This window comes from Hypanus sabinus, chromosome 26 (genome assembly GCF_030144855.1).
Source record: "Hypanus sabinus isolate sHypSab1 chromosome 26, sHypSab1.hap1, whole genome shotgun sequence".
In the NCBI taxonomy this organism is placed as follows: domain Eukaryota; kingdom Metazoa; phylum Chordata; class Chondrichthyes; order Myliobatiformes; family Dasyatidae; genus Hypanus; species Hypanus sabinus.
Window position 1 is genome coordinate 2,656,036 of NC_082731.1, and position 22,755 is coordinate 2,678,790.

A 22,755-nucleotide genomic window follows, 5' to 3' on the forward strand; every position below is an offset into this window, starting at 1 on the left:
TTAGCCTTTGATGTAATGTTATCCAAAAATAGCACTTCTGTGAGGGCAGCCCCTCTCAGTACTGGCCCTTGAGTACCAGCCTGGAAATTTGTGCTCTCATCTCTCCTACAGATCAGCAATCACAGAGGTGAGAACCCTGCTCACTGAAGGAATCTACTGGGCACATCTACAAAGAGCACTGTCACAAGAAATCAGCATCCATGATCTCACCACCCAGATCAAGCTCTCTTGTCACTGCTGCCATCAGGAAGGAGGTACAGGAGCCTCAGGACCCACACCGCCAGGTTCACAAACAGTTCTTACCCCTCACCCATCAGGCTCTTGAACCAGAGGGGATAACTTCTCATGCCCTATCACTGAACTTTTCCCACAACCTCTGGACTCACTCTCAAAGACTCTTCATCTCATGTTCTCAATATTTATTGCTTGTTTATTTATAATATTTTTTCTTTTTGTATTTGCACTGTTGTTTTCTTTTGCACATTGGTTGTTTATCCACCTGGCTGAGTGAAGTCTTTCTATTATTCTTGCTACTAGAGGGTACTAGCACAGATAGAAGATTGGCTTTTAGCCTGGAGGCGAAGAGTGCACATAATGGGAGCCTTTTCTGGTTGGCTGCCGGTGACTGCTGTTGTGGAGCAGGGGTCAGTGTTGGGACCACTTCTTTTCATGTTATGATTTGGATGAAGGAGTTGATAACTTTGTGGCCAAGTTTGTGGATGATATGATGATACACAGACAGAGGGACTGGTAGTGTTGAGGAAGCAGGGTGTCAGTAGAAGGACTTTGACAAATTGGGGGAATGGGTAAAGAAGTTTCAGATGGAATATAGTATAGTGAAGTGCATGGTCATACACTTTGACAGAAGAAATAAAAGTGTGGGCTATGTTCTAAAGGGGGGGGGGGGTAAATGCAAAAATCAGATGTAAAAGGACTTGGAAGTCCTGGTGCGGGATTCCCTAAAGGTTAACTTGCAGGTTAAGTCGGTGGTAAGAAAGGCAACTGTGGTTAGCATTAATTTTGAGGGGAGTATTACACAAAAGCAAGTTGTAATCCTGAGGCTATATAAGGCACTGGTCAGACCACACGGGCCCTTTATCTGAGAAAGGATGTGCTGCACTGGAGAGGGTCCAGAGGAGGTTCACAAGAGTGATCTCAGGAAAAAAAGGATTAACATATGAGGAGCATTTGGTGGCTCTGGGCCTGTACTCACTAGACGAGAAGGTAGATTTAATTGAAACCTATCTAATGATGAAAGACCTGGATGGAGTGAATGTGGAGAGGATGGTTCCTCTGGTAGGGCAGTCTGGGACAAAAGAGCACAGCCTCAGAACTGAGGAACATCCTTTTAGAACAGAAATGAGGAAATACTTCTTTAACCAGAGGGTGGTGAAACAGTGGAATTAATTGTCACAGGTGGCTGTGTAGGCCAAGTCATTGGATATATTTAAGGTGGAGGTTGATAGGTTCTTGATTAATAAGGGGGTCTAAGGTTATGGGGAGAAGGCAGGAGAATGGGGTTGAAAGGGTTAGTAAATCAGCTGTGATGGAATAGCAGAGCAGACTCAATGGGCCGAATGGCCTAGTTCTCCTCTTATGGTCGTTCATTGATTCTCTTGTGTTTCTTGTGCTTACTGAAAGAAATTGAATCTCAGGGTTGTATACGTGACATATAACCATATAACAATTACAGCACGGAAACAGGCCATCTCGGCCCTTCTAGTCTGTGCCGAACGCTTACTCTCACCTAGTCCCACTGACCCGCACTCAGCCCATAACCGTCCATTCCTTTCCTGTCCATATGCCTATCCAATTTTGCTTTAAATGACAATACCAAACCTGCCTCTACCACTTCTACTGGAAGCTCATTCCACACTGCTACTACTCTCTGAGTAAAGAAATTCCCCCTCGTGCTACCCTTAAACTTTTGCCCCATATACCACATGCACTTCTGTAGTAAACCTACTTCAAACTTCAAAAGGGCCTCTTGAGTTAGGAAGTTTCACTTGCATTTGTATAGCACCATTCACAACCTGAGGCTGTCCGAGTGCTTCCGAGCCAATGTAGTATTTGAAGTATAATCACAGTCGCATGATGTTCCCACTAGGTTCCCACAACAGCTGTGCCTGTGTCTGGCCAGGTAATCTATTTCCGGTGTTAATGATGAAATGATGAACAGCATAATCATGGGACATTTCTCCAGCTCTTCTATAAAATAGTCAAGGGGAATTGTGTGTGTGTGTGTGTGTGTGTGTGAGTGTGTGTGTGTGTGTGTGTGTTTCACACATTGGGTGTTTAACGGTCTTCGTTGTACGGGATTTTTAATGTGTCCAATTGTGTTTCTTTGTTTTGTATCTGCCTGCAAGAAGAGGAATTTCAAGGTTATATTTGGTATACGTACTGTACTTTGACAAAAAATGTATTTGAAACTTTGATGTTACATTCTCTCTCTCATCTGTGCCACAAGATGACACAGGTTTAAGGTGCTGGGGAGTAGGTACAGAGGAGATGTCAGGGGTAAGTTTTTTATGCAGAGAGTGGTGAGTGTGTGGAATGGGCTGCCGGCAACGGTGGTGGAGATGGATACGATTGGGTCTTTTAAGAGAATTTTGGATAGGTACATGGAGCTTCGAAAAATAGAGGGCTATAGGGAAGTCTAGTAATTATTAAGGTTGGGACATGTTCAGCACAACTTTGTGGGCCAAAGGGCCTGTACCATGCTGTAGGTTTTCTGTTTGTATGTTTCTATCTATATTTGACCCTGTCTTCTTTTCCCTCCCTCTCCCTCCTCTCCCTCCCTCTTTCCCTCCCTCCTTCTCTCTCTCTCTCTCTCTCCTCTCCCTCTTCCTCCCCCACTCACTCTTTGTGTGTGTACAGCTTGTTGTGATTACCCAGGTGCCAGCATCAGATTGTATGTGGACCCACATGGCTGAATAATAAACAAGGAATGGATTACTGCCTCTAAGGGGCAGTCACATAAAACAGCAGGAAGTCCAGCATCACTGATAATGAGATACAGTACAGAGGCAGGGCCAGGCCTGAGCCTTTTCAGTGTGTGACTGAGGCCTCTTAGAAAGAGGTGACATAGGGTCGGAACATGTAGAATTCTTGTGGGTAGATTTAAGAAACTGCAAGGATAAAAAATGCTCCCAATGGGAATTATATACAAGCCTCTGAACCATAGCCAGGATATGGGGTACAAATTACAATGGAGATAGAAAGGGTATGTAGAAAGGGCAATGTTATGATAGTCATGGGGGATTTTAAAATGCAGGTCAATTGGGAAAATGAGGCTGGTGCTAGATCCCAAGAGAGAGAATTTGTAGAATGCCTACAAGGTGGCCTTTAAAGCAGCTTGTGGTTGAGCCCACTAGGAGATCAGCTATTCTGGATTGGGTGTTGTGTAATGAACTGGATATGATTAGGTAAAGAAATACTGAAGAGGCGGTGAGAATTCAGCCTGCAATTTGAGAGGGAGAAGCTAAAGTCAGATGTATCAGTATTACAGTGACAAAGGGAATTACAGAGGCCTGAGAGAGGAACTGGCTAAAATTGATTGGAAGGGGACTCCAGCAGCAATGGCTGAAGATTCTGGGAGAATTTCAGAAGGGTCAGGATAGATACATCCTGAAGAAGACGTACGCTAAAGGCAGGATGATGCAGCTGTGCCTGACAAGGGAAGTCAAAGCCAACATGAAAGCAAAAGAGAGGGCATATAATAGAGCAAAATTAGTAGGAAGTTAGAAGATTGGGAAGCTCTTAAAAATCTACAGAAGGCAACTAAAAAACCCTAAGGAGAGAAAAGATGAAATATGAAGGTAAGCTAGCCAATAATATCAAAGAGAATACCAAAAATTTTTTTTTAGATATATAAAGAATATAGGAGAGGTTAGGAGTGGATGTTGGACTGCTGGAAAATGATTCTAGAGAGGTAACAATGGGGTACAAAGAAATAAAGAATGAACTAAATAAGTATTTTGCATCAGTCTTCACTCTGGAAGACACCAGCAGCGTGCTGGAAGTTCTAGTGTCAGAGGGCAGAAGTAAGTGCAGTTGCCATTACTAGGGAGAATGTGCTTTGGAAGCTGAAAGGTCTGAAGGTAGATATGTCACCTGGACCAGATGGACTACACTCCAGGCTTCTGAAAGGGGTGGCTGAACAGTTTGTGGAGGCATTGGTAAAAAATTTTCAAGAAGCACAAGATTCTGGCTTGGTTCTGGAGGACTGAACAATTGCAAATATCACTCCAAGAAGGCAGAGAGGCAGAAGAAAGGAAATTATAGGCCAGTTAGCCTGACCTCAGTAGTTGGGAAGATGTTGGAGTCAATTGTTAAGGATGAGGTCCCAGCGTTCTTGGAGGCACATGATAAAATAGGTAAAAGTCTGCATTGTTTCCTTAAGGGATGGCAGAATTGATGGCTTTGTGACCAAGTTTTCAGATGATATGGAGATAGATGTAGGGGCAGGTAGTGTTGATGAAGCAGGGAGTCTGCAAAAGGACGTAGACAGATTGGGAAAATTGCAAAGAAGTGGCAGATGGAATATAGTGTAGGAAAGTGTATGATCATGCACTTTGATAGGAGGAAAAAAGACATGAACTATTTTGTAAACAGGGAGAAAATTAAAAAAACTGAATCCAAAGGAACTTGGGAGTCCTCATGCAGAATTCCCTAAAGGTTAACTTGCAGGTTGAGTCACTGGTAAGGAAGGCAAATGCAATGTTAGCATTCATTTCAAGAGGACTAGAATATAAAAGCAAGGATGTGCTGACATTGGAGCAGGTTCAGAGGAGGTTCACGAGAACGGTTCAGGGAATGAAAGGGTTTTTATACAAGGAGTATTTGATGGCTCTGGGCCTGTACTCGCTGGAGTTCAGAAGAATGACAGGAGATCTCACTGAAACCTATGGAATGTTGAAGGGCCTGGATAGAGTGGATGTGGAAAGGATGTTTCCTATAGTGGGGGAGTCTAGGACCAGAGGACACAGATAGAGTGGATGTGGAAAGGATGTTTCCTATAGTGGGGGAGTCTAGGACCAGAGGACACAGATAGAGTGGATGTGGAAAGGATGTTTCCTATAGTGGGGGAGTCTCGGACCAGAGGACACAGATAGCGTGGACGTGGAGAGGATGTTTCCTATAGTGGGGGAGTCTAGGACCAGAGGACACAGATAGAGTGGATGTGGAGAGGATGTTTCCTATAGTGGGGGAGTCTAGGACCAGAGGACACAGATAGAGTGGATGTGGAGAGAATGTTTCCTATAGTGGGGGAGTCTAGGACCAGAGGACACAGATAGAGTGGATGTGGAGAGGATGTTTCCTATAGTGGGCGAGTCTAGGACCAGAGGGCACAGACAAAGTGGATGTGGAGAGGACGTTCCTATAGTGGGGAATCTAGGACCTGTTCTGAGCCTCAGAATAGAGGGATGTCCATTTCAAATGGAGATGAGGAGGAATTTCTTTAGCCAGAAGGTGACTTTTACCCAGGACAGAAATGGTTAATATGGGGTGGGGGGGGGGGGAGAGGTTATAATTTTAAGGGAAAGTACAGGGGGAATGTCAGAGGTAGGATACTTACAGAGAGTGGTTGGATCATGTAAAACTCTGCCAATGTGATGGTACATCAGGGGCATTTACAAAACTCCTAGGTATGCACATGGGTGATGGACAATGGAGGGCTGTGTGGGAGGGGAGAGTTAGATTGATCTTCGATTTGCTTTAGAAGTTAGCACAACATTGTGGGCCAAAGAGCTTGGACTGTGCTTTACTGTTCTGTGTTCTAATGTGTTTGAATACTCTGCTTCCAGCAGCATCAGAGACAGGAGTTTCCAAAGACTCACAGACCTCTAAGATGAAATAAAATGTTGCTCCATTTCCTTTTGAACTTTATTTTTAATCAGCAACCTCCCGGTTCTAGGTTTCACCAAAAGAGAAAACATCTCCATACCCAACCTGTCCAGATGCCTCAGGTTCATCGAATTTTTCACATCAACATGAGGGTTTAACATATCATGTGAGAGATGGTACCTCCCACACTGTGGTGTCAATACACAAAAGCTTTTATTGATTTTACTTAGAGGTGCAGCCCTCCAGGGCCAACCAGCAGGCCATATATTTAACCCTAGTCTAATCGCAAGACAATCTACAATGAGCAATTAACCTAATAATAGGTACGTCTCTGGACTGTGGGAGGAAACCCGAGCAGTCACAGGGAGAATGTATAAACTGCACTGAAATTGAACTCCAAACTTTGATGCTCTGTAGTAGCAAACACGATGAAATCTGCAGATGCTGGAAATTCAAACAACACACACAAAATGCTGGTGGAACACGGCAGGCCAGGCAGCATCTATAGGGAGAAGCACTGTCGACGTTTTGGGCCGAGACCCTTCATCGGGACTAACCGAAAGGAAAGGTACTAAGAGATTTGAAAGTAGTGGGGGGAGGGGGAAATGTGAAATGATAGAAGGCCGGAGGGGGTGGGATGAAGCCAAGAGCTGGAAAGGTGATTGGCGAAAGTGATACAGAGCTGGAGAAGGGAAAGGATCATGGGACGGGAGGCCTCGGGAGAAAGAAAGGGGGAGGGGGGAGCACCAGAGGGAGATGGAGAACAGGCAAACAACTAAATATGTCAGGGATGGGGTAAGAAGGGGAGGAGGGGCATTAACGGAAGCTAGAGAAGTCAATGTTCAATGTTCAGAAAGGGGGAGGAGGGAAAGATGTGCTTGGTAGTAGGATCCCTCCCCACCCTTTCTGCTTTCCAGAGGGATCGCTCTCTACGCGACTCCCTTGTCCACTCGTCCCCCCCATCCCTTCCCACCAATCTCCCTCCTGGCACTTATCCCTGTAAACGGAACAAGTGCTATACCTGCCCTTACACTTCCTCCCTCACCACCATTCAGGGCCCCAGACAGTCCTTCCAGGTGAGGTGACACTTCACCTGTGAGTCGGCTGGTGTGGTATACTGTGTCCGGTGCTCCTGGTGTGGCCTTTTATATATTGGTGAGACCCGACGCAGACTGGGAGACCGTTTCGCTGAACACCAACGCTCAGTCCGCCAGAGAAAGCAGGATCTCCCAGTGGCCACACATTTTAATTCCACGTCCCATTCCCATTCTGATATGTCTACCCATGGCCTCCTCTACTGTCAAAATGAATCCAAATTCAGGTTGAAGGAACAACACCTTATATACCGGCTGGGTAGCCTCCAACCTGATGGCATGAACATTGACTTCTCTAACTTCCGTTAATGAGCCTCCTCCCCTTCTTACCCCATCCCTGACATATTTAGTTGTTTGCCTGTTCTCCATCTCCCTCTGGTGCTTCCCCCCAACTTCTTTCTCCTGAGGCCTCCTGTCCCACAATCCTTTCCCTTCTCCAGCTCTGTATCACTTTCGCCAATCACCTTTCCAGCTCTTAGCTTCATCCCACCCCCTCTGGTCTTCTCCTATCATTTCGCATTTCCCCCTCCCCCTCGACTTTCAAATCTCTTACTGTCTTTCCTTTCAGTTAGTCCTGACAAAGGGTCTCGGCCCGAAACGTCGACAGTGCTTCTCCTTATAGATGCTGCCTGGCCTGCTGTGTTCCACCAGCATTTTGTGTGTGTTGCTCTGTAGTAGCATCATGTTAACCTCTGCACTACCTTTTCCTATCACAACTAACATTTGGACAAAAGTCCCACACCACCAGACTCATGAATGACTTCTTCCCTTCAACCATTCACTTCTTGAACCCACTAGTGAAACCCCTAATCACTACAGTTTGGCAAAACTATTACCACTTTGAACTAAATCAGACTTTGTTTTTATTGTGTTCTAATTGTGTTCTTTGGTGTAAAACTGGGATATAATTTATGATTTTCTTATGAAGGTTATGTATTTGAGGATATATGCCCGTGGTGCAGCTGCAAGTAAATACGTAACCTGTGCTCTTGTGGATATGACAATAAACTTGACTTTGACTTTCTTATGACATAGAAGGGAGCCATTCTGCCCATCAAGTCCATGCTAGCTCTCAGAACAAGCCCATTCCCTCACTTATTGCTACCATTTCTTTATATTTTAGTTACTTAGAGATACAGCACAGTCACTATGAACCTGTATGTCTTTGGAATGTGGAAGCAGCCAGAGGAAACCCACACAGTCACATCGATAAAGTACAAACTCCTTACAGGCAGCAGCTGGAATTGAACCCAGGCAGCATAACACAATGTGCTAACCACTACACTACTGTGTCAACCCATCTCCATCAACTTCATCCTGATTCTTCTACACCCCCACCCCCATCTACTCTACAGACTCCCTACAGTGGCTAATTATCCTTCTCATTTATCTTTGTGGGAGGTACACGCAGTCGCCACCAAGATCAGGATCGAAGCAGCAGCTGTGAGGAAGTGACTCTCGCAAGCATGATGCTGTGTTGTCCCAAAGTACCACCCTCCCTGTGGGAAAGCACCACAAGACCCTTCTTCTTATTGGACACAGCCGCAGTGTTAGGTAATTCAGCCCATCAAGTCTGCACCATGCTGATTTATTTCCCCTCTCAACCCCATTCTTCTCCTTTTTCCCTTTCTAATCAAGAACCTATTCACCTCAGCTTTGAATACCCAAAGGCATGACCTCCACAGGAGTCTGTGCAATGAATTCCACAGATTCACCACCCTCTGGCTAAAGAAATTCCTCCTCATTTCTGTTCTAAAGGGACACCCTTCTACTCTGAGGCTGCGCACTCTGTCCAAGACTCCCCCACTAAAGGAAACATCCTCTCCATGTCCACTCTATCTAGGCCTTTCAATGTTTGGTAAGTTTCAACAAGATGTACCACTCTTTTTACTAAACTCCAATGAGTGCAGGCCCAGAATCATCAAACAGTACTCATACATTAACCCTTTTATTCCAGGAATCCTCTGTACCCTATCCAATGCAGCACATCCTTTATTAGATATAGGACCCAAAACTGTTCACAATACTCCAAGTACTGCTCAAAGTACTGTGGATTCTGATTAATTGGGCCAGTCCCTAATTTGGGACAACTCTTAAATAACAAAAGCTAAACAAGAAAATAGCCCGTATTCCCTTCATTGTGGACTTCAGGCACACTAGGAGCCACACTCATGTCCCCATCTACGTCAATGGAGCTGTAGTGGAGCGTGTATCAAGCTTCAAATTCCTTAGTGTCCACATTTCCAAGGATCTCACACAGTCCCTGAACTCCTCCATCCTGATCAAAAAGGCGCAACAGCGCCTTTATTTCCTGCGGAGCATCAAGAAAGCTTACCTCTGTCCCAGGATACTGACGGACTTTTACCGTTGACGAAGGGTCTGCCCAAAACATCGACAGTGCTTCTCCTTATAGATGCTGCCTGGCCTGCTGTGTTCCACCAGTATTTTGTGTGTGTTGTTTGAATTTCCAGCATCTGCAAATTTCCTTGTGTTTGGACTTTTACCGCTGTGCCATTGAGAGCATACTCACCAGCTGTATCTCAGTGTGTCCCGTCAGACCTCAAAGCACTCCAGCATGTGGTGAAGACTGCCCAGCAGATTATCGGCACCCAATTACCCACCATTGAGAACATTTACCATAAACGCTGCCTGGGCAGGGCAAAAAGCATTATCAAGGATACATCTCACCCTAACCATGGACTTTTTACGCTCCTCTCATCCACTCCCACACCAGCAGGCACAGGAAGAGCTTCTTCCCTGAGTCTGTGACCCTGCTGAACCTCACATCACAGTGATAAGCAGTATTGCACCCATATTGTACTGTCTCATACTTTTATATTTGTGTGCTGTCGCACATACTTTTATTCAGTTATTTTGTAAAACATTATTCTTTGCATTTCTGGTTAGATGCTAACTACATGTCATTGGCTTTGTATCTGTACTTGGCACAATGACAATAATATTGGGACACTGTGCCAGTTAATTGGGACAGGAGACTGTTGCCGAACATTTTCTAACTGGTGTCACTCGTGTGCATGTCATGTAGCTGTTAGTCACTACACCATGCTTCAAATGAACACTTTTTAAATACCATCAATTGGGCATTTTTGTGTTCAAAAAGCAGTGACTTTTGTCACTGTTAATTGGTGAGTATTCAGCAAGTCAATTCAGAACTGCTTTGCTCACTGCAGTTTCAAGCATTTAGGCCAGGAAATGCCAGAAATGGCCAGGAGTGACAATTAAACAATTTCACTACTTCAACAAGTTAGGCTCTAGAAAGAATTTGAAAGTATCAACAATCACCTTGAATGTTACAATGAAATTAATACTTGGAGGATGCAATAAACAAAAACACTGTTTGAAGGCAGTGCATTATCTGCACTAGATGTCTGCGCTGATTTTGTCCTGTCAAAAGAATACATCAGAGTACGTTGAATGAATTCCTCTGTTGATAACTATTAGGAACTAATACACAGTTTTACAGTACTGTAGTAGTTTTGATAATGTTCTAATTTATTCTGTATTTCATTTAAATTTGTTGTTCAGTTAAATGGTCATCTGTGTTTTTTATACCTTTTTAACTATTTCCATGAAACTGCAGCTAATAGGGGTAGTTGAACCAAAATGTGCTGGTCCCCATGTATCCCAATTAACTGGAATCCACTGTATTCTGAATAAGCAAAGAATATCTGGAGTCTGGCACATGTTGGGTGCTGAGACAAATTATGTAGTTTGGTCAAAGTCTCTCAGAGAGCAAAATGCAAAAGTGAAAGGCAAATGGTAAATAATGTAAGTAGTAAAAATGGTGCAAAGAAAATGTTAAAATAAAAAATACCAAAAGGAAAATGCTGAAGCAGCAGTGACAAAATAACGGAGAGAGGTGGAGGTGAGAGTCCAAGAACGAGGCAGCACCGCCATGAAGGGGATGTGAGAGAGGTGAGTGGTTCAGAAATCTGATCGCAGCGGAGAAGAAATTGTTCTTCAGTCCGCTGATCCAGGCCTTCTAACTGCTATATCTTCTCCCAAAGGAAAGAACCAGGAATGGCCAGAGCGGCAGGCATCCTCATCTACGCTGTCAGCCTGTCAGTGCTTTATTGCCTCCAAGACAGCGTGGGGAGGGTGCTATTTAAATGTAGTTCACAGTTAATAAGTAATAATTACAGTTTTATTTACAGACCACTTTTTCATTTAGATGATGTAGTTCAAAGCACTTTACAATGGGATCAATGTACAAACATGAAAAAATTTTAAAATAAAAATCAACATGAAAATAAAGACAAAAAGATGTCAGTTCAATCGGTTTTTGAGCTGGCATTTAAAGGTGCCAACTGAGTCTGCATCGCTTATAGTTTCAGCTATTGAATTCCACAGTTTAGGAGTGTCGTTCAAAAAAGCTGACCTACCAATTCTCTGTTGAGGGAGATTACTTAAACTTAAGAGATCGGTGGAAGAAGGCCTGAGAGTTGAACAGAAACGATTTTGTGGTGGACTCTGGTCCCAGACCACTGCAAGCTTTAAAAGTAAGTAGGAGATCATTTCTAAAAGATACAGGAAGCCATTACAAAGTAGGATTCCCTCATCCTGGCAGCAGAATTCTGAATTAATAGAAGTTGGGGGGGGGGGGGTTTCTTTCAGAATTGGGAGAAAGTTGCAGCATATTAAAGCCCAGGAAAGAGTGAAGGAAACAGGGAATGCTGCAGAGGAGTGCAGTGTTCTGGGAGCGATGTAGAGGTCGAAGAGAGAGTGGAATGGGGGAGGAAGACCAGTGTGATTATAAACAGCATCCACCCCAGGATGGAATGCAAAGAACGGTATTCATTTCTGGCAAAGTATGGGAGGAATGTTAACTCAAACTTGTCACTGTACAGGTGTGAGACAGGGGAGCCTCTGCTGGTATCGGACTCTCCGCCTGGCCTGGCAGTTTGTGAGAGGCCAGTGATGTGCCAGGTCACTTGTCAGAGACTTGTCACAGGTCAGAGACGTCAGCGTCACCTGGGAAAGAGATTCACACCGTCAGCAAAATCCCTCCCATCGAGAGTGCATCACTCCCCACAATAACGCTCCCCCCCCCCAAATCCACTGTAGATATCACACAGCTTCGAGCGGTTACTCTGGGGGGCTGGTACAGTTGGCCAACAGTAAGGAAGTTTCCATTGGAAAAAGCAAATTAGGCCATTCAGCCCATCTCTCTGACGATCCCTTCTGGACTCGGACTATTCCCAACCATCTCTCCCCTCTCCTTCTGCACAATTTCCCTCCCTGACTGCAACAAAAAGAGACTCGGAGGGGGGATGTGGGAGAGAATGGAAGGGACTATGAGACCTAGGGACAGAAAGAAAGAGAAAAGGGGAGGGAGGGGGAAGAGAGGGTGGGAAGGGAAAGAAAGAGAAGGAGGGGAAGAAAGGGAAAAGGGTGGGGAAAAGAGAGAGGGGAAGGAAGGGTGGAGGAGAAAAGAGAGAGAGGATGGGGAAGAAAGGGAGAACGGGTGGGGAAGGAAAGGGAGGGAGGGGAAGAAAGGGAGAGAGGGTGAGGAAAAGAGAGAGGGGAAGGAGAGAGGGTGGCAGAGAAAAGAGAGAGAGGGGAAAGAAAGGGAAAAGGTGGGGAAAAGAGAGAGGGGAAGGAGAGAGTGGAGGGGAAAAGTGAGACAGGATGGGGAAGAAAGGGAGAAGGGGAGGGGGAGGAAAGGGAAGAAATGGAGAGAGGGTGGGGAGGAAAGGGAGAAGGGGTGGGGAGGAAAGGGAGGGAGGGGAAGAAATGGAGAGAGGGTGGGGAGGAAAGGGAGAAGGGGGTGGGGAGGAAAGGGAGGGAGGGGAAGAAATGGAGAGAGGGTGGGGAGGAAAGGGAGAAGGGGTGGGGGAGGAAAGGGAGGGAGGGGAAGAAAGGGAGAAGGGGTGGGGAGTAAAGGGAGAAAAACAGACCGCTATCAAGAGAGGACTGTGAGAGAATAAGGGAATGAGGTTGTGATAGCGCGAAGAGGAGATGGCGAGCGAGAGAAAGAAGGGGCAGAAGTGGAAGGCAGAAAGAGGAGAGACGGAGAATTTGAATGAGACAGGGATAATCTGGCACCGTCGGTGTCGCAGACTCTTGGCCCTTGGGCTCCGGCTAGTCTGCGTATCTATTTAAACCCAGTCTCATGCTCGCTCTCTGTGAGTCGGGAGCACGCCGGGAACCCCGTGATTCGGGCGCCTCTGGAGTTTGACTACCATCTGAGATTCATTAATTGTAAAGGGAGCCGGCAATTCCCGGGCTGAGACTCTCGTTGGGAGTGTCCCGTTGGTGACAGTCCGACCCATCCAGTCCCCGCCCATGTAATTTGGTGATCGCGGTTTGTGTAACTTGTTTATATAACTGAACCACGAGTCTCGCTGCACTGTTTATCTAGTCTGTATCTCTCGGTCTGGCTCCCTCTCACTCACACACACCGCTCAGGTTTCACTGCCTGATCTCCTCATCCGACGCCTCCCGTCTCGGTTCCCATGAAGAGTCCCGGGACCGTACAGCGACGTGTGGGTTCGGCTCTCCGCCGCGTTCCGCTGCCGTTGCTGCTTCTATCAGTTTGTCAGGTAAATCCCGGGAATAGCCGCCGTTCACTTTCGCGAGGTCGGTCACAAATTTCGCCCTTTGTTTCCACAAACTATTCTGCTAATTATTACCGGACACTGGCGATTAATGGTTTGGGGACAGAGATTGGAATATCCCGGCCGGCAGCTCAAAACCAGCGAGTTAAAGAAATCTAGTACAAATCTGGTGACATAATTAGCCCTCGCTTTTACTGTCCGTTAGCAGCGGATGTTCATCAATGTGTGGCCGGGGTATGGCTGTTGTCGGTGCCCTCTGAAATGGCCAAAACTAGCCCAGGAAGCATTTGAAGCTCTGCCGGTAGTTTCTGACTCTTGGTTCCAAAGCCGTTTGGAAACTAATCGCCTTGGGTTCCTCACGTTTCAGTCTGACTCACTCCTGTCTCATGGCTTATTCATCAGTAGTTCTGGCCCAACGTTTTGTATTAATCAGCGTTAAAACCACACTCAGAGCGCAGAAACGGGCCAGTTTGTGCACCTGAGTCCGGAGCCGCCGTCACCGTCTCTGGTAGATAGGCACATGAATGTGGGGGGAATGGAAGGATGTGGCATTGCGTAGACAGAAGGGATTAGTTTGATTAATAACTTAATTGTTTCGGCACAACATTGTGGGCCGAAGGGCCTGTTTTGTCTATGTTGGTCTCGGCCAGTCCCTGTGGGGGCAAGAGCCGCGTTCTGTAACCCAGCCTGGCTACCGAATTCACAGCTGAATTTGTGCAACCAACTCCATCTCCTGGTCTTCACGTGTGACTTAGAGACTAAGCCCGATGACAGAAGGGGCAAAAGCAGGCTACTGGCGCCTTAAAACTTTCGGGCAGATGGGACTCGTCAGCAGCGGTTGACAGGCCATCTAGGAGAAGGAAAATTCTGATCTCAAACCTCTGTTGACTTGCCGCTTCATCGGGAAGGCTTTGGGAGAATTGTCCGGAATCCCCAAGGCAGTCCAGCTCCGACTGGCGGGTCCTGCGGCGCCGCTGGTGCCGAACTGTATCGATCTTTGGCGTTCCTGTGGATTAGCTGGCTGCCGCACTCGCTCTCCATATCATACTGCCCCAGCTTGCTGTTACACAGTCAGCTGAAACCTCGACCAACCGAGGGCATCGTAACGGTGCATTTCAGTCAGGAGCCCGACAAGATCTACAACGTAGGCTGTTGCAGAAGATTGATGCGCAAGGGACCTAAGGATAGTTGACAAACCGGATCCGACACTGACCGATGGGAACCAGAGAGTTTATCTGACTGGCAGTCTGTAACAGGGATCAGTGCTGTGTCTGTCCTACTACAAATTACTTGGATGCGAATGCAAGGAGTACGACAAGTAAATTCGCAGATTAGTGGAGTCCGACGTAAAGATGAAAGTTGTCTAAGGATACAGTGGGACACAGAACAGCTGTAAATCCTGGCAGATAGAATTTAATCCAGACATGTGCATTAGGGAAGTCAAATTCTGCCAAGGCATATGGATCACGAAACCATAAGGCATTACACCATTCGCCCAAAATCATCTGGTGGAGGCAGATACACTAGTGAAATTTCAGAGACTACTAGACAGGCATATGGAGGAATTTAAGGTGGGGGGTTATATGGGAGGCAGGGTTTGTGGGTTGGCACAACATTGTGGGCCGAAGGGCCTGTAATATGCTGTACTATTCTACGTTCTATTTATTAACCCTCTCAACCACCATCTCCTGCCCTGACTATCAACCTCTATTTTAAATATACCCAATGACTTGGCCTCCACAGTTTCCTGGGCACTTAATTCCACAGATTCATCAGCCTTGAAGAAATTCCTCCTTATCTCTATTCTCAAGGGAGGTCCTTCTATTCTGAGGCTGTGCACTCTGCTCAGAGACTCCCCCACTATAGGAACATCCTCTCCCAGTCCACTCTATCTAGACCTCTCAAAATTCGATGGGTTTCAATGAGATTACCTCTTCATTCTTCTAGACTCCAGCGAATACAGGCCCAGAGCATCAATAGAGATTAAAGTACAGATATGGAATAAAATGTGCACAAAATAGATAAATACCAGCATGCATTTACAATGAAACCACTTTATTAAAAAGTGGTTTAACTTGTCTACAGTGCAGTGCAGTGATGGGGCGGGGAGGCTAACCAGAATAGTTGATCAGATTAACTCCTGGGGAAGAAACCTTTTGGATAACGTGAAGGTTTTGTTTTAATAGCCCTGTAGTGCGTTCCAGAAGGGAGCTTTTGGGAAAGGCAGTTTGCAGGGTGGTGGGCTCTGCAGTGACCTGCCTGCCCACTTGTTTGTCCTGGAGATGTACAAGTGATGACCTTCAGCCGATGAGCTTTTCTGCTTAGATTTTGTATAATTGAAAGGATGATGCACCAAACCAGACAGTAATGGCTGACGTGAGGCTGGCAGTGTAGAATAATCAGAGGAAGTGTTTCTGTGCTGTATGTTTCTATGACTATAGATTTTATTTATGGGTCTTAGTTTTATATGGGACTCATTCTCTCATCTTCCAGGATTGTATTCAACAAAATGTAGGGTAAGAAACAATTTGCAAGACATTTAATTAATTAATTTGTTTAGAGATACTGGGCACTTCCAGCCCTCTGAGCCACACTGCTCAGCAACCCTCTGATTTAACCCGAGCCTAATCATGGAACAATTTTCAATGACCAATTAACCTCCTGCGTCTTTGGACTGTGACAGAAAATTGGAGCACCCAGAGGAAAAGCACATGTATGCGGGAAGCAACCTACAAGCTTTTTTACAGAGGACACCGGAATTGAAATCTGATCTCCGATGGCCTGAGCTTTAATTGCATCACATTAATCGCTACTCTGCTCTGGTGATTCATTCTGGTCATTCATTAGAAATAATTTACAAGAAATTCAAAGACCTGCAGATGCTGGAAATCTGGAATTAAAACTGGAAACACTCAGCATGTCAGTATTTTCAGAATGAGAAATAGTTAACATTACAGGTCAAAGATCCTCCATCAGGGGCACAACGTTAGCACAGCACAACACTATCACAGCTCGGGGCCTCAGATCCAACTTAATTCTGACGTCATTTGTACGGAGTCTGTATGTGCTCCTTGTGGAATGCATTGGTTTCCTCCCACAGTCCATAGACGTACCAGTTAGTAGGTTAAGTTGTCCCGTGATTAGGTTAGGGTTAAATAAGGGCTGTCAGGGATGCTGTGTGCAGCAGCTTAAAGGACCAGAATGACTGACTGACTGATTCATTCATTCATTGAGAGGCAATCAATAAATAAAGGGCCAATGTTGCCTGTTTCTCTTTCCATTGAATGGACATTTGGATTGAGGTGCTCAGTTTAGAAACAGTCCAGTGTGAAGCTGGGGATTAGTTTATTATCATGTATACCAAGGGACTGTGAAAAACTTCAGTTTGCATGCCATCCAGGGACATCAGTCCATACATAAGTACATCAAAACAGGCACAGAGTATAGCAGATGGCAGCTTCCCACTTCCTTTCTAGTCCTAAAGAAGGGTCTCAGCCCAGAACATCGACTGTTTATTCACTTCCATAGATGCTGCATGACCTGCTGAGTTCCTCCAGCATTTTGTGCGTGTTGCACAGAATGTAGTGCTACAGTAACAACCTGTGAGTAGGTATAGTGCAAGGGCTGTGACTCAGACACAGGAGTTCATCTTTAGCGTGTGAGGGGTCTGAGCACACTGGAACAGAACCTCTGTCTGGCGGTACATGCTTTCAGGCTTTTGTATCTTCTGCCCAACAGGATGGGGAGAAGAGAGAATGATGAGGATGGGAGGGGTCCTTGCTTATGTTGACAGCTTTCCTGAGCCAGCAGGAAGTGCAGACATTCGCTGCAGAAAATGGTGTTAGGAAACAAAGCTACTCTGACACAACCTTGTTATTACATTTAAATTTCAGATTAATAGATTTTTGTTAACCAAACTTTGCAAAAATGGGAAAAGGTATCTATAAGGAATGAAGTTCGTTATGATCAGGACCAAAATCACAGCTGCATTCAGGGGAGATATAATGGAGGGGGTCAGACACTGAGTCCAATTGGATGGAATCAGGAATAGGAAGAGTGCAATCACACTGATGTGATTGTACTACAGACCCCTAATGGCCACTGGACATTCTGGAGTCGATACGTAATCAGATTAAGATAATGTATTATCAAAATAGAGTTGTTGTCATGGGGGATTTCAACTTGCCAAATATAAACTGGGACCTTAGTGCAAGGAGGTTAGATGGGCAGGATTTGTTGAGTGTATCCAAGTAATTTTCTTAAATCCAGAGAGAGGACCTGGTGTTGGGCAATAAGCCTGGCCAGGTGACTGACCTTTCAGTGGGCGAGCAGTTAGGGAACTTTCAGGATAGTTATAGACAAGATGGGTATGGCCCTTTCAAAAGAGTTTTAAATTGGAGTAGGGCAAATTACGAGGGCATTAGGCAGAAACTAAGAAGCATTAATTGGGAACGCCTTTTTTTTGGCAAGTCCATATCAGACATGTGGAGCATGTCTAAAGGTCAGTGTACAGAGTACAGGAAAGGCATGCTCCTGTTAGGAGGAAGGATCTGGGTGGAAAGATAAGAGAACCTTGGGTGTCCAGAGAAGTGATGAAGTTAGTCAGGAAGAAAAAAGGAGAAGTATATAAAGCTTTGGCAGTTTGGATCAATCAAAGCACATGAGGAGTATAGCAAAGCTAATAAAGAACTAAAGAAGGGAATTTGGAAAGCCGGGAGAAGCCATGAAAAATCCTTAGCAGGTAGGATTGAAGTAAATCTATACATACAGCAAGAGTAAGAGGATAACCAGAGAGAGGGTGAGACCACTTGAGAACAAAGGACAGTGGGGGGAAACATTTGCTTGGATGCAGGGAATGTTTATTGAGGTACTTAATGAGTTCTTTGCTTCAGTATTTACCAAGGAAAAGGACATGGAGGACCAGGAGATCAGTACTGAGTGTATAAATATGTTAGAGTGTTTAGAGGTCAAGGAGGAGGAAGTGTTGGGCCTCCTAATGAGTATTAAGGTGAATAAGTCCCCAGGGCCTGGTGGGATTTACCCCAGGTTTTTGATGGAGATAAGAGGCGAGACTGATGGGGTCTTGACCAGTATCTTCATGAGCTCTCTAGCAAGAGGAGGACTGGCAAGTGGCTGATGTTGTACCTCTATTTAAGAAGGGAACAAGGGAAATCCTGTGAACTATAGACCAGTGAGTCTCACATCAGTTGTCAGGAAATTGCTGGAGAAAATCCTTGGGGATAGGATAATTGTGCATTTGGAAACCCGTTGCCTAATTAAGGAGAGCCAGCATGGCTTTGTGCATGGCAGGTCATGCCTTACCAACTTGGTTGGGTTTTTTGACAAGGTGACAAGAGAGATTGATGAAGGTAGGGCAGTGGATGTTGTCTACAGGGATTTTAGTAAGGTGTTTGAGAAAGTCCCTCATGGGAGGCTAACCCAGAAGAATATGATGCAGGGAGTCTGCCGCGAATTGGCTGTTTGGATTCACATTTGGCTCGTGCATAGAAGACAAAGGGTAGTGGTTGAACGGGCTTATTTGAGCTGGCAGTCTGTAATTAGTAGAGTTCCACAGGGATCTGTGCTGGGATCTCTGCTGTTTGTAATGTATATGGATGAAAATGTAGATGGGTGGGTTAGCAAGTTTGCATATAATACCAAGATTGGTGGAGTTGTAGAAGGTTAGAAGACTGGCAAAGTATACAGCATGATATAGACAGAGAAATGGCTGATGGAGTTTAACCCAGATAAATGTGAGGTGTTGCACCTTGGCAGGACAAATGCAAAGAGACATTACACTGTAAAGGACAATATCCTTAACAGTGTCGCTGAGTAGAGAGATCTTGGGATCCAAGTTCATAGACCTGGGTAAGTGGCTACCCAGGTTGATAAGGCGGTTAAGAAGGCTTACTGAATACTTGCTTTTATTAATTGAGGCATTGAGTTCAAAAGTCAAGAGATTATTTTGCAATTTTACAAAACTCTGATTAGACCATATTTACAGTACTGTGTACAGTTCTGGTTGCCCACTATAGGAAGGATGTTGATGCTTTGGAGAGGATGCAAAAGAGGTTCACCAGGATGCTGCCTGGTTTAGAGGGCATGTGCTATCATGAGAGGCTGGATAAACTCAGGTTTTTTCTCTGGAATGGCAGAGGCTGAGGGGAGATCTGATAGATTATGAGAGGCATAGTGGACAGAGAGTATCTATTTCCCAGTGTTGAATTGTCTAATACCAGAGGCATGCATTGAAGGTAAGAGGGGGTAGGTTCGTGGGGGATGTGAGGAGTAAGTTTTTTACTCAGAGGGTTGAGGATGCCTGGTATGGTGGTAGAGGTGTTTAAGAAATGTTTGGATAGGCATGTGGATATAAGGAAATGGAGGGATAGGGATGGGGTGTAGGGTTTAGTGTTTGGGTGTTCTTGATTTGCTTTTTAGCTCTTTTGTCACGACGTTGTGGGCCGAATGGCCTGTTCCTGTGTTCTGCTGTTCTGTGTTCTCTGCGTGTAAGAATCAGGGGGGAGTTGATGGGAATGTGGAGAGAATAAAACATTGGATTAATGTAGGATTACTGTAAATGGGTTGGCACAGTTTCAATGGGTCAAAGGGCCTATTCAAATGTATTCTCTGATTCTGAGGACTAATGGCTTCATATAGGTGGGCTCAGAAAACCATGGTAGATAATTTACATATTACATAGAATCAGAATCAAAAATAGATTTATTATCACTGACTTTTGTTGTTTTGCAGCAGTACTAGAATGTAAAGTCATAAAATTATGATAAATCACAAAATAAATACACAGAGCATAATAAATAGGGTTTCTTGTTTCATGGCTGCCCGTAAGCAGACAAATCTCAAGGTTGAATAATTTATACATAATTTGATAATAAATGTACTTTGAACTTTGAAAAACAAAAGGAATAATGAGGTAGTATTATGCATCATGGACCGGGAGAAGAGAAAAAGCTGTTCCTGAATCATTGAGTGTACAATGGTAATAACAAGAAGGGGGTATGTCCTGCGCAGACCCTGCAGATTAGATGCTGTTATGTTTATCCGATTCCTTTCTGTAAATGACAACAGCTAGTTCTCTCTCCAGCAATGAGTTCCAGATGTAACGGAGAGCTGCCCCTCCCTGCTTCCATTGTGGAGACACCTGCAGGGTAGCAGAACAACCTGAGTCGATACAAGCAGGTTTAATAGAGAATGAGAATTTTGGTTGCACCTTGCAGCTGAGGGGCACATGGGACTTGGAGAGTTATGATACGAACAGCCGAGCTGGCCTGTGTTCAGATCACCAGGAGAACTTTGCAATAAACAGCAGAGTTGGGGCTGGGCAGTAACATCTCTTGAGGCAGAGCTGACAAAAGTCAATGTAACTGACATGGGTTGTGTGGCCAGGAATCTGCAGCTCCAGGCAATGGGCACTGGATCAGGAGGTGTGCAGGTTTGCAATATTGTGGGGAGGAAAGAGCTTTTACAGCTGCAAAGTGCAACCAAAAGGCCAGGAAATTAAGTCCAGGTCTGGTAATAACAAGCAAAGTCTGCATTTGTATCTAACACAGTCAAGATTCTTGATCTGTTTTGCAAGGATAAAACTGGACACTTAATGAAATATGGTGGCATCTAAGAGGGAGGTTTTAGGGAGGAGGGAATGACAGAAAGACAGAAAGAGGATAGGAAAGAAACTGTAGAGTTTTCTGCTCACAGCACAGTCCATCACATAAATTAAACTCCCCTCCATGGACTCTATCTACACTTCCCACTGCCTCAGCAAAGCAACCAGCATGATCAAAGACCCCACCCACCATAGTCATTCTCTCTTCTGCCCTGTCCCATATAGAAGATAGAAAAAGCTTGAAAACACACAGCAGATTCGAGGACAGCTGCTATCCTGCTGGTATCAGACTCTTGAATGGACATATTATAAACTCTTAACCTCATAGTCTTGCACCTTATTGTCTGCCTGAACTGCACTTTCCCCATAACTGTAACACTTTATTCTGCATTCTCTCATTGCTTTTCCCTTTAGTGTTACCTTCACATGCGTATGATTTGAATTGGTTGGCAGGCAAAACGAAGATTTTAATTGTATCTCTGTAAGGATGACTATTGCCAATTACATATCTCTTGATCCCTGCAGCCCCGAGAACAAAACTCAACTCCTCCTTAAACATACACTCAGCGGCCACTTTATTAGGTACCTACAAGCAGTCCCTAAAAAGTGGCTACTGAGTGTAGGTTCATGGTCTTGTGCTGCTGGAGCCCATCCACGACAAGGTTCGATGTGTTGTACATTCAGAAATGCTCTTTTGCACACCACTGTTGTAACGCGTGGTTATTTGAGTTACTGTCACCCCCCCCCCCCCCCACCCCACTGTCAGCTTAAGACCATAAGATTTAGGAGCAGAATTAGGCCTTTTGGCCCATCGAGTCTGCTCCACTGTTTCATCATGTCCGATCCACTTTCCTCTCAGCCTCAATCTCAATCTCCTGCCTTCTCCCTGTATCACATTATGTCCTGACCAATTAAGAAACTATCAATCTCTGCCTTAAACATACATAAAGACAACTGCCTGTTACAAAGAATTCCACAGATCCACCACTCTCTGGCTAAAGAAATTCCTCCTTATCTCTATTCTAAAAGGACACTCTTCTGAGGCTGTGTCCTCTTGTCTTAGACTCCCCACCATAGGAACATTCTCTCCACATCCACTCTATTGAGGTGTTTCAACATTCAAAAGGTTTCAATGAGATCACCCCTCATTCTTCTGAATTCCACTGAGTAGAGGCCCAGAGCCATCACTACCTCCTCATACGACAAGCCTTTCAATCCCTGAATCATTTTCGTGAAGCTCCTTTGAAACCCCTCCAATGTCAGCACATTAAAAGGGGCCCAAAACTGCTGACAATGTACCAAGTGAGGCCTTAACAGAGCTTTATAAAGCCTCAACATTATATTTTTGCTTTTATATTCTAGTCCTCTCAAGAATGAATGCTAACATTGCATTTGGCTTCCTCACCACCGACAGAGGGCATACGCAAAGCAAAAATTAGTGGGAAGATAGAGGATTGGGAAGCTTTTTATAAACCTACAGAGAGCAACTAAAAGAATCATTAGGAAAGAAAGGATGAAATATGAAAGTAAGCTAGCAAACAATATCAAAGTGGATGGTAAAAGCTTTTTCAAGTATTTAAAAAATTTAAAAAAAAGAGAATGGATACACATCTGC

The 22,755-nt window shown here is 44.9% G+C and overlaps 2 protein-coding genes and 1 long non-coding RNA gene across 5 annotated transcripts in view; 2 read left to right on the forward strand and 1 right to left on the reverse strand.

The window, feature by feature from the left end:
* The window catches only part of fosb (FBJ murine osteosarcoma viral oncogene homolog B), a 35,388-nt gene extending 35,171 nt beyond the window's left edge, over positions 1–217 (forward strand). Inside the window, exon 5 of the mRNA XM_059951367.1 lies at positions 112–217. Coding sequence (XP_059807350.1) covers positions 112–147 — 36 coding nt within the window. The 3' untranslated portion in view covers positions 148–217. The remainder of the gene's footprint in view (positions 1–111) is intronic.
* The window catches only part of LOC132381793 (uncharacterized), a 135,281-nt gene that overhangs the window by 22,422 nt on the left and 90,104 nt on the right, over positions 1–22,755 (reverse strand). The gene's annotated exons all lie outside the window — the stretch shown is intronic.
* LOC132381792 (snake venom vascular endothelial growth factor toxin ICPP-like) overlaps positions 13,368–22,755 on the forward strand; it is a 96,138-nt gene continuing 86,750 nt past the window's right edge. For all 3 annotated transcript variants that reach the window (XM_059951368.1, XM_059951371.1, XM_059951370.1), the window contains exon 1: positions 13,368–13,504. In XM_059951368.1, coding sequence (XP_059807351.1) covers positions 13,418–13,504 — 87 coding nt within the window. In that variant the 5' untranslated portion in view covers positions 13,368–13,417. The remainder of the gene's footprint in view (positions 13,505–22,755) is intronic.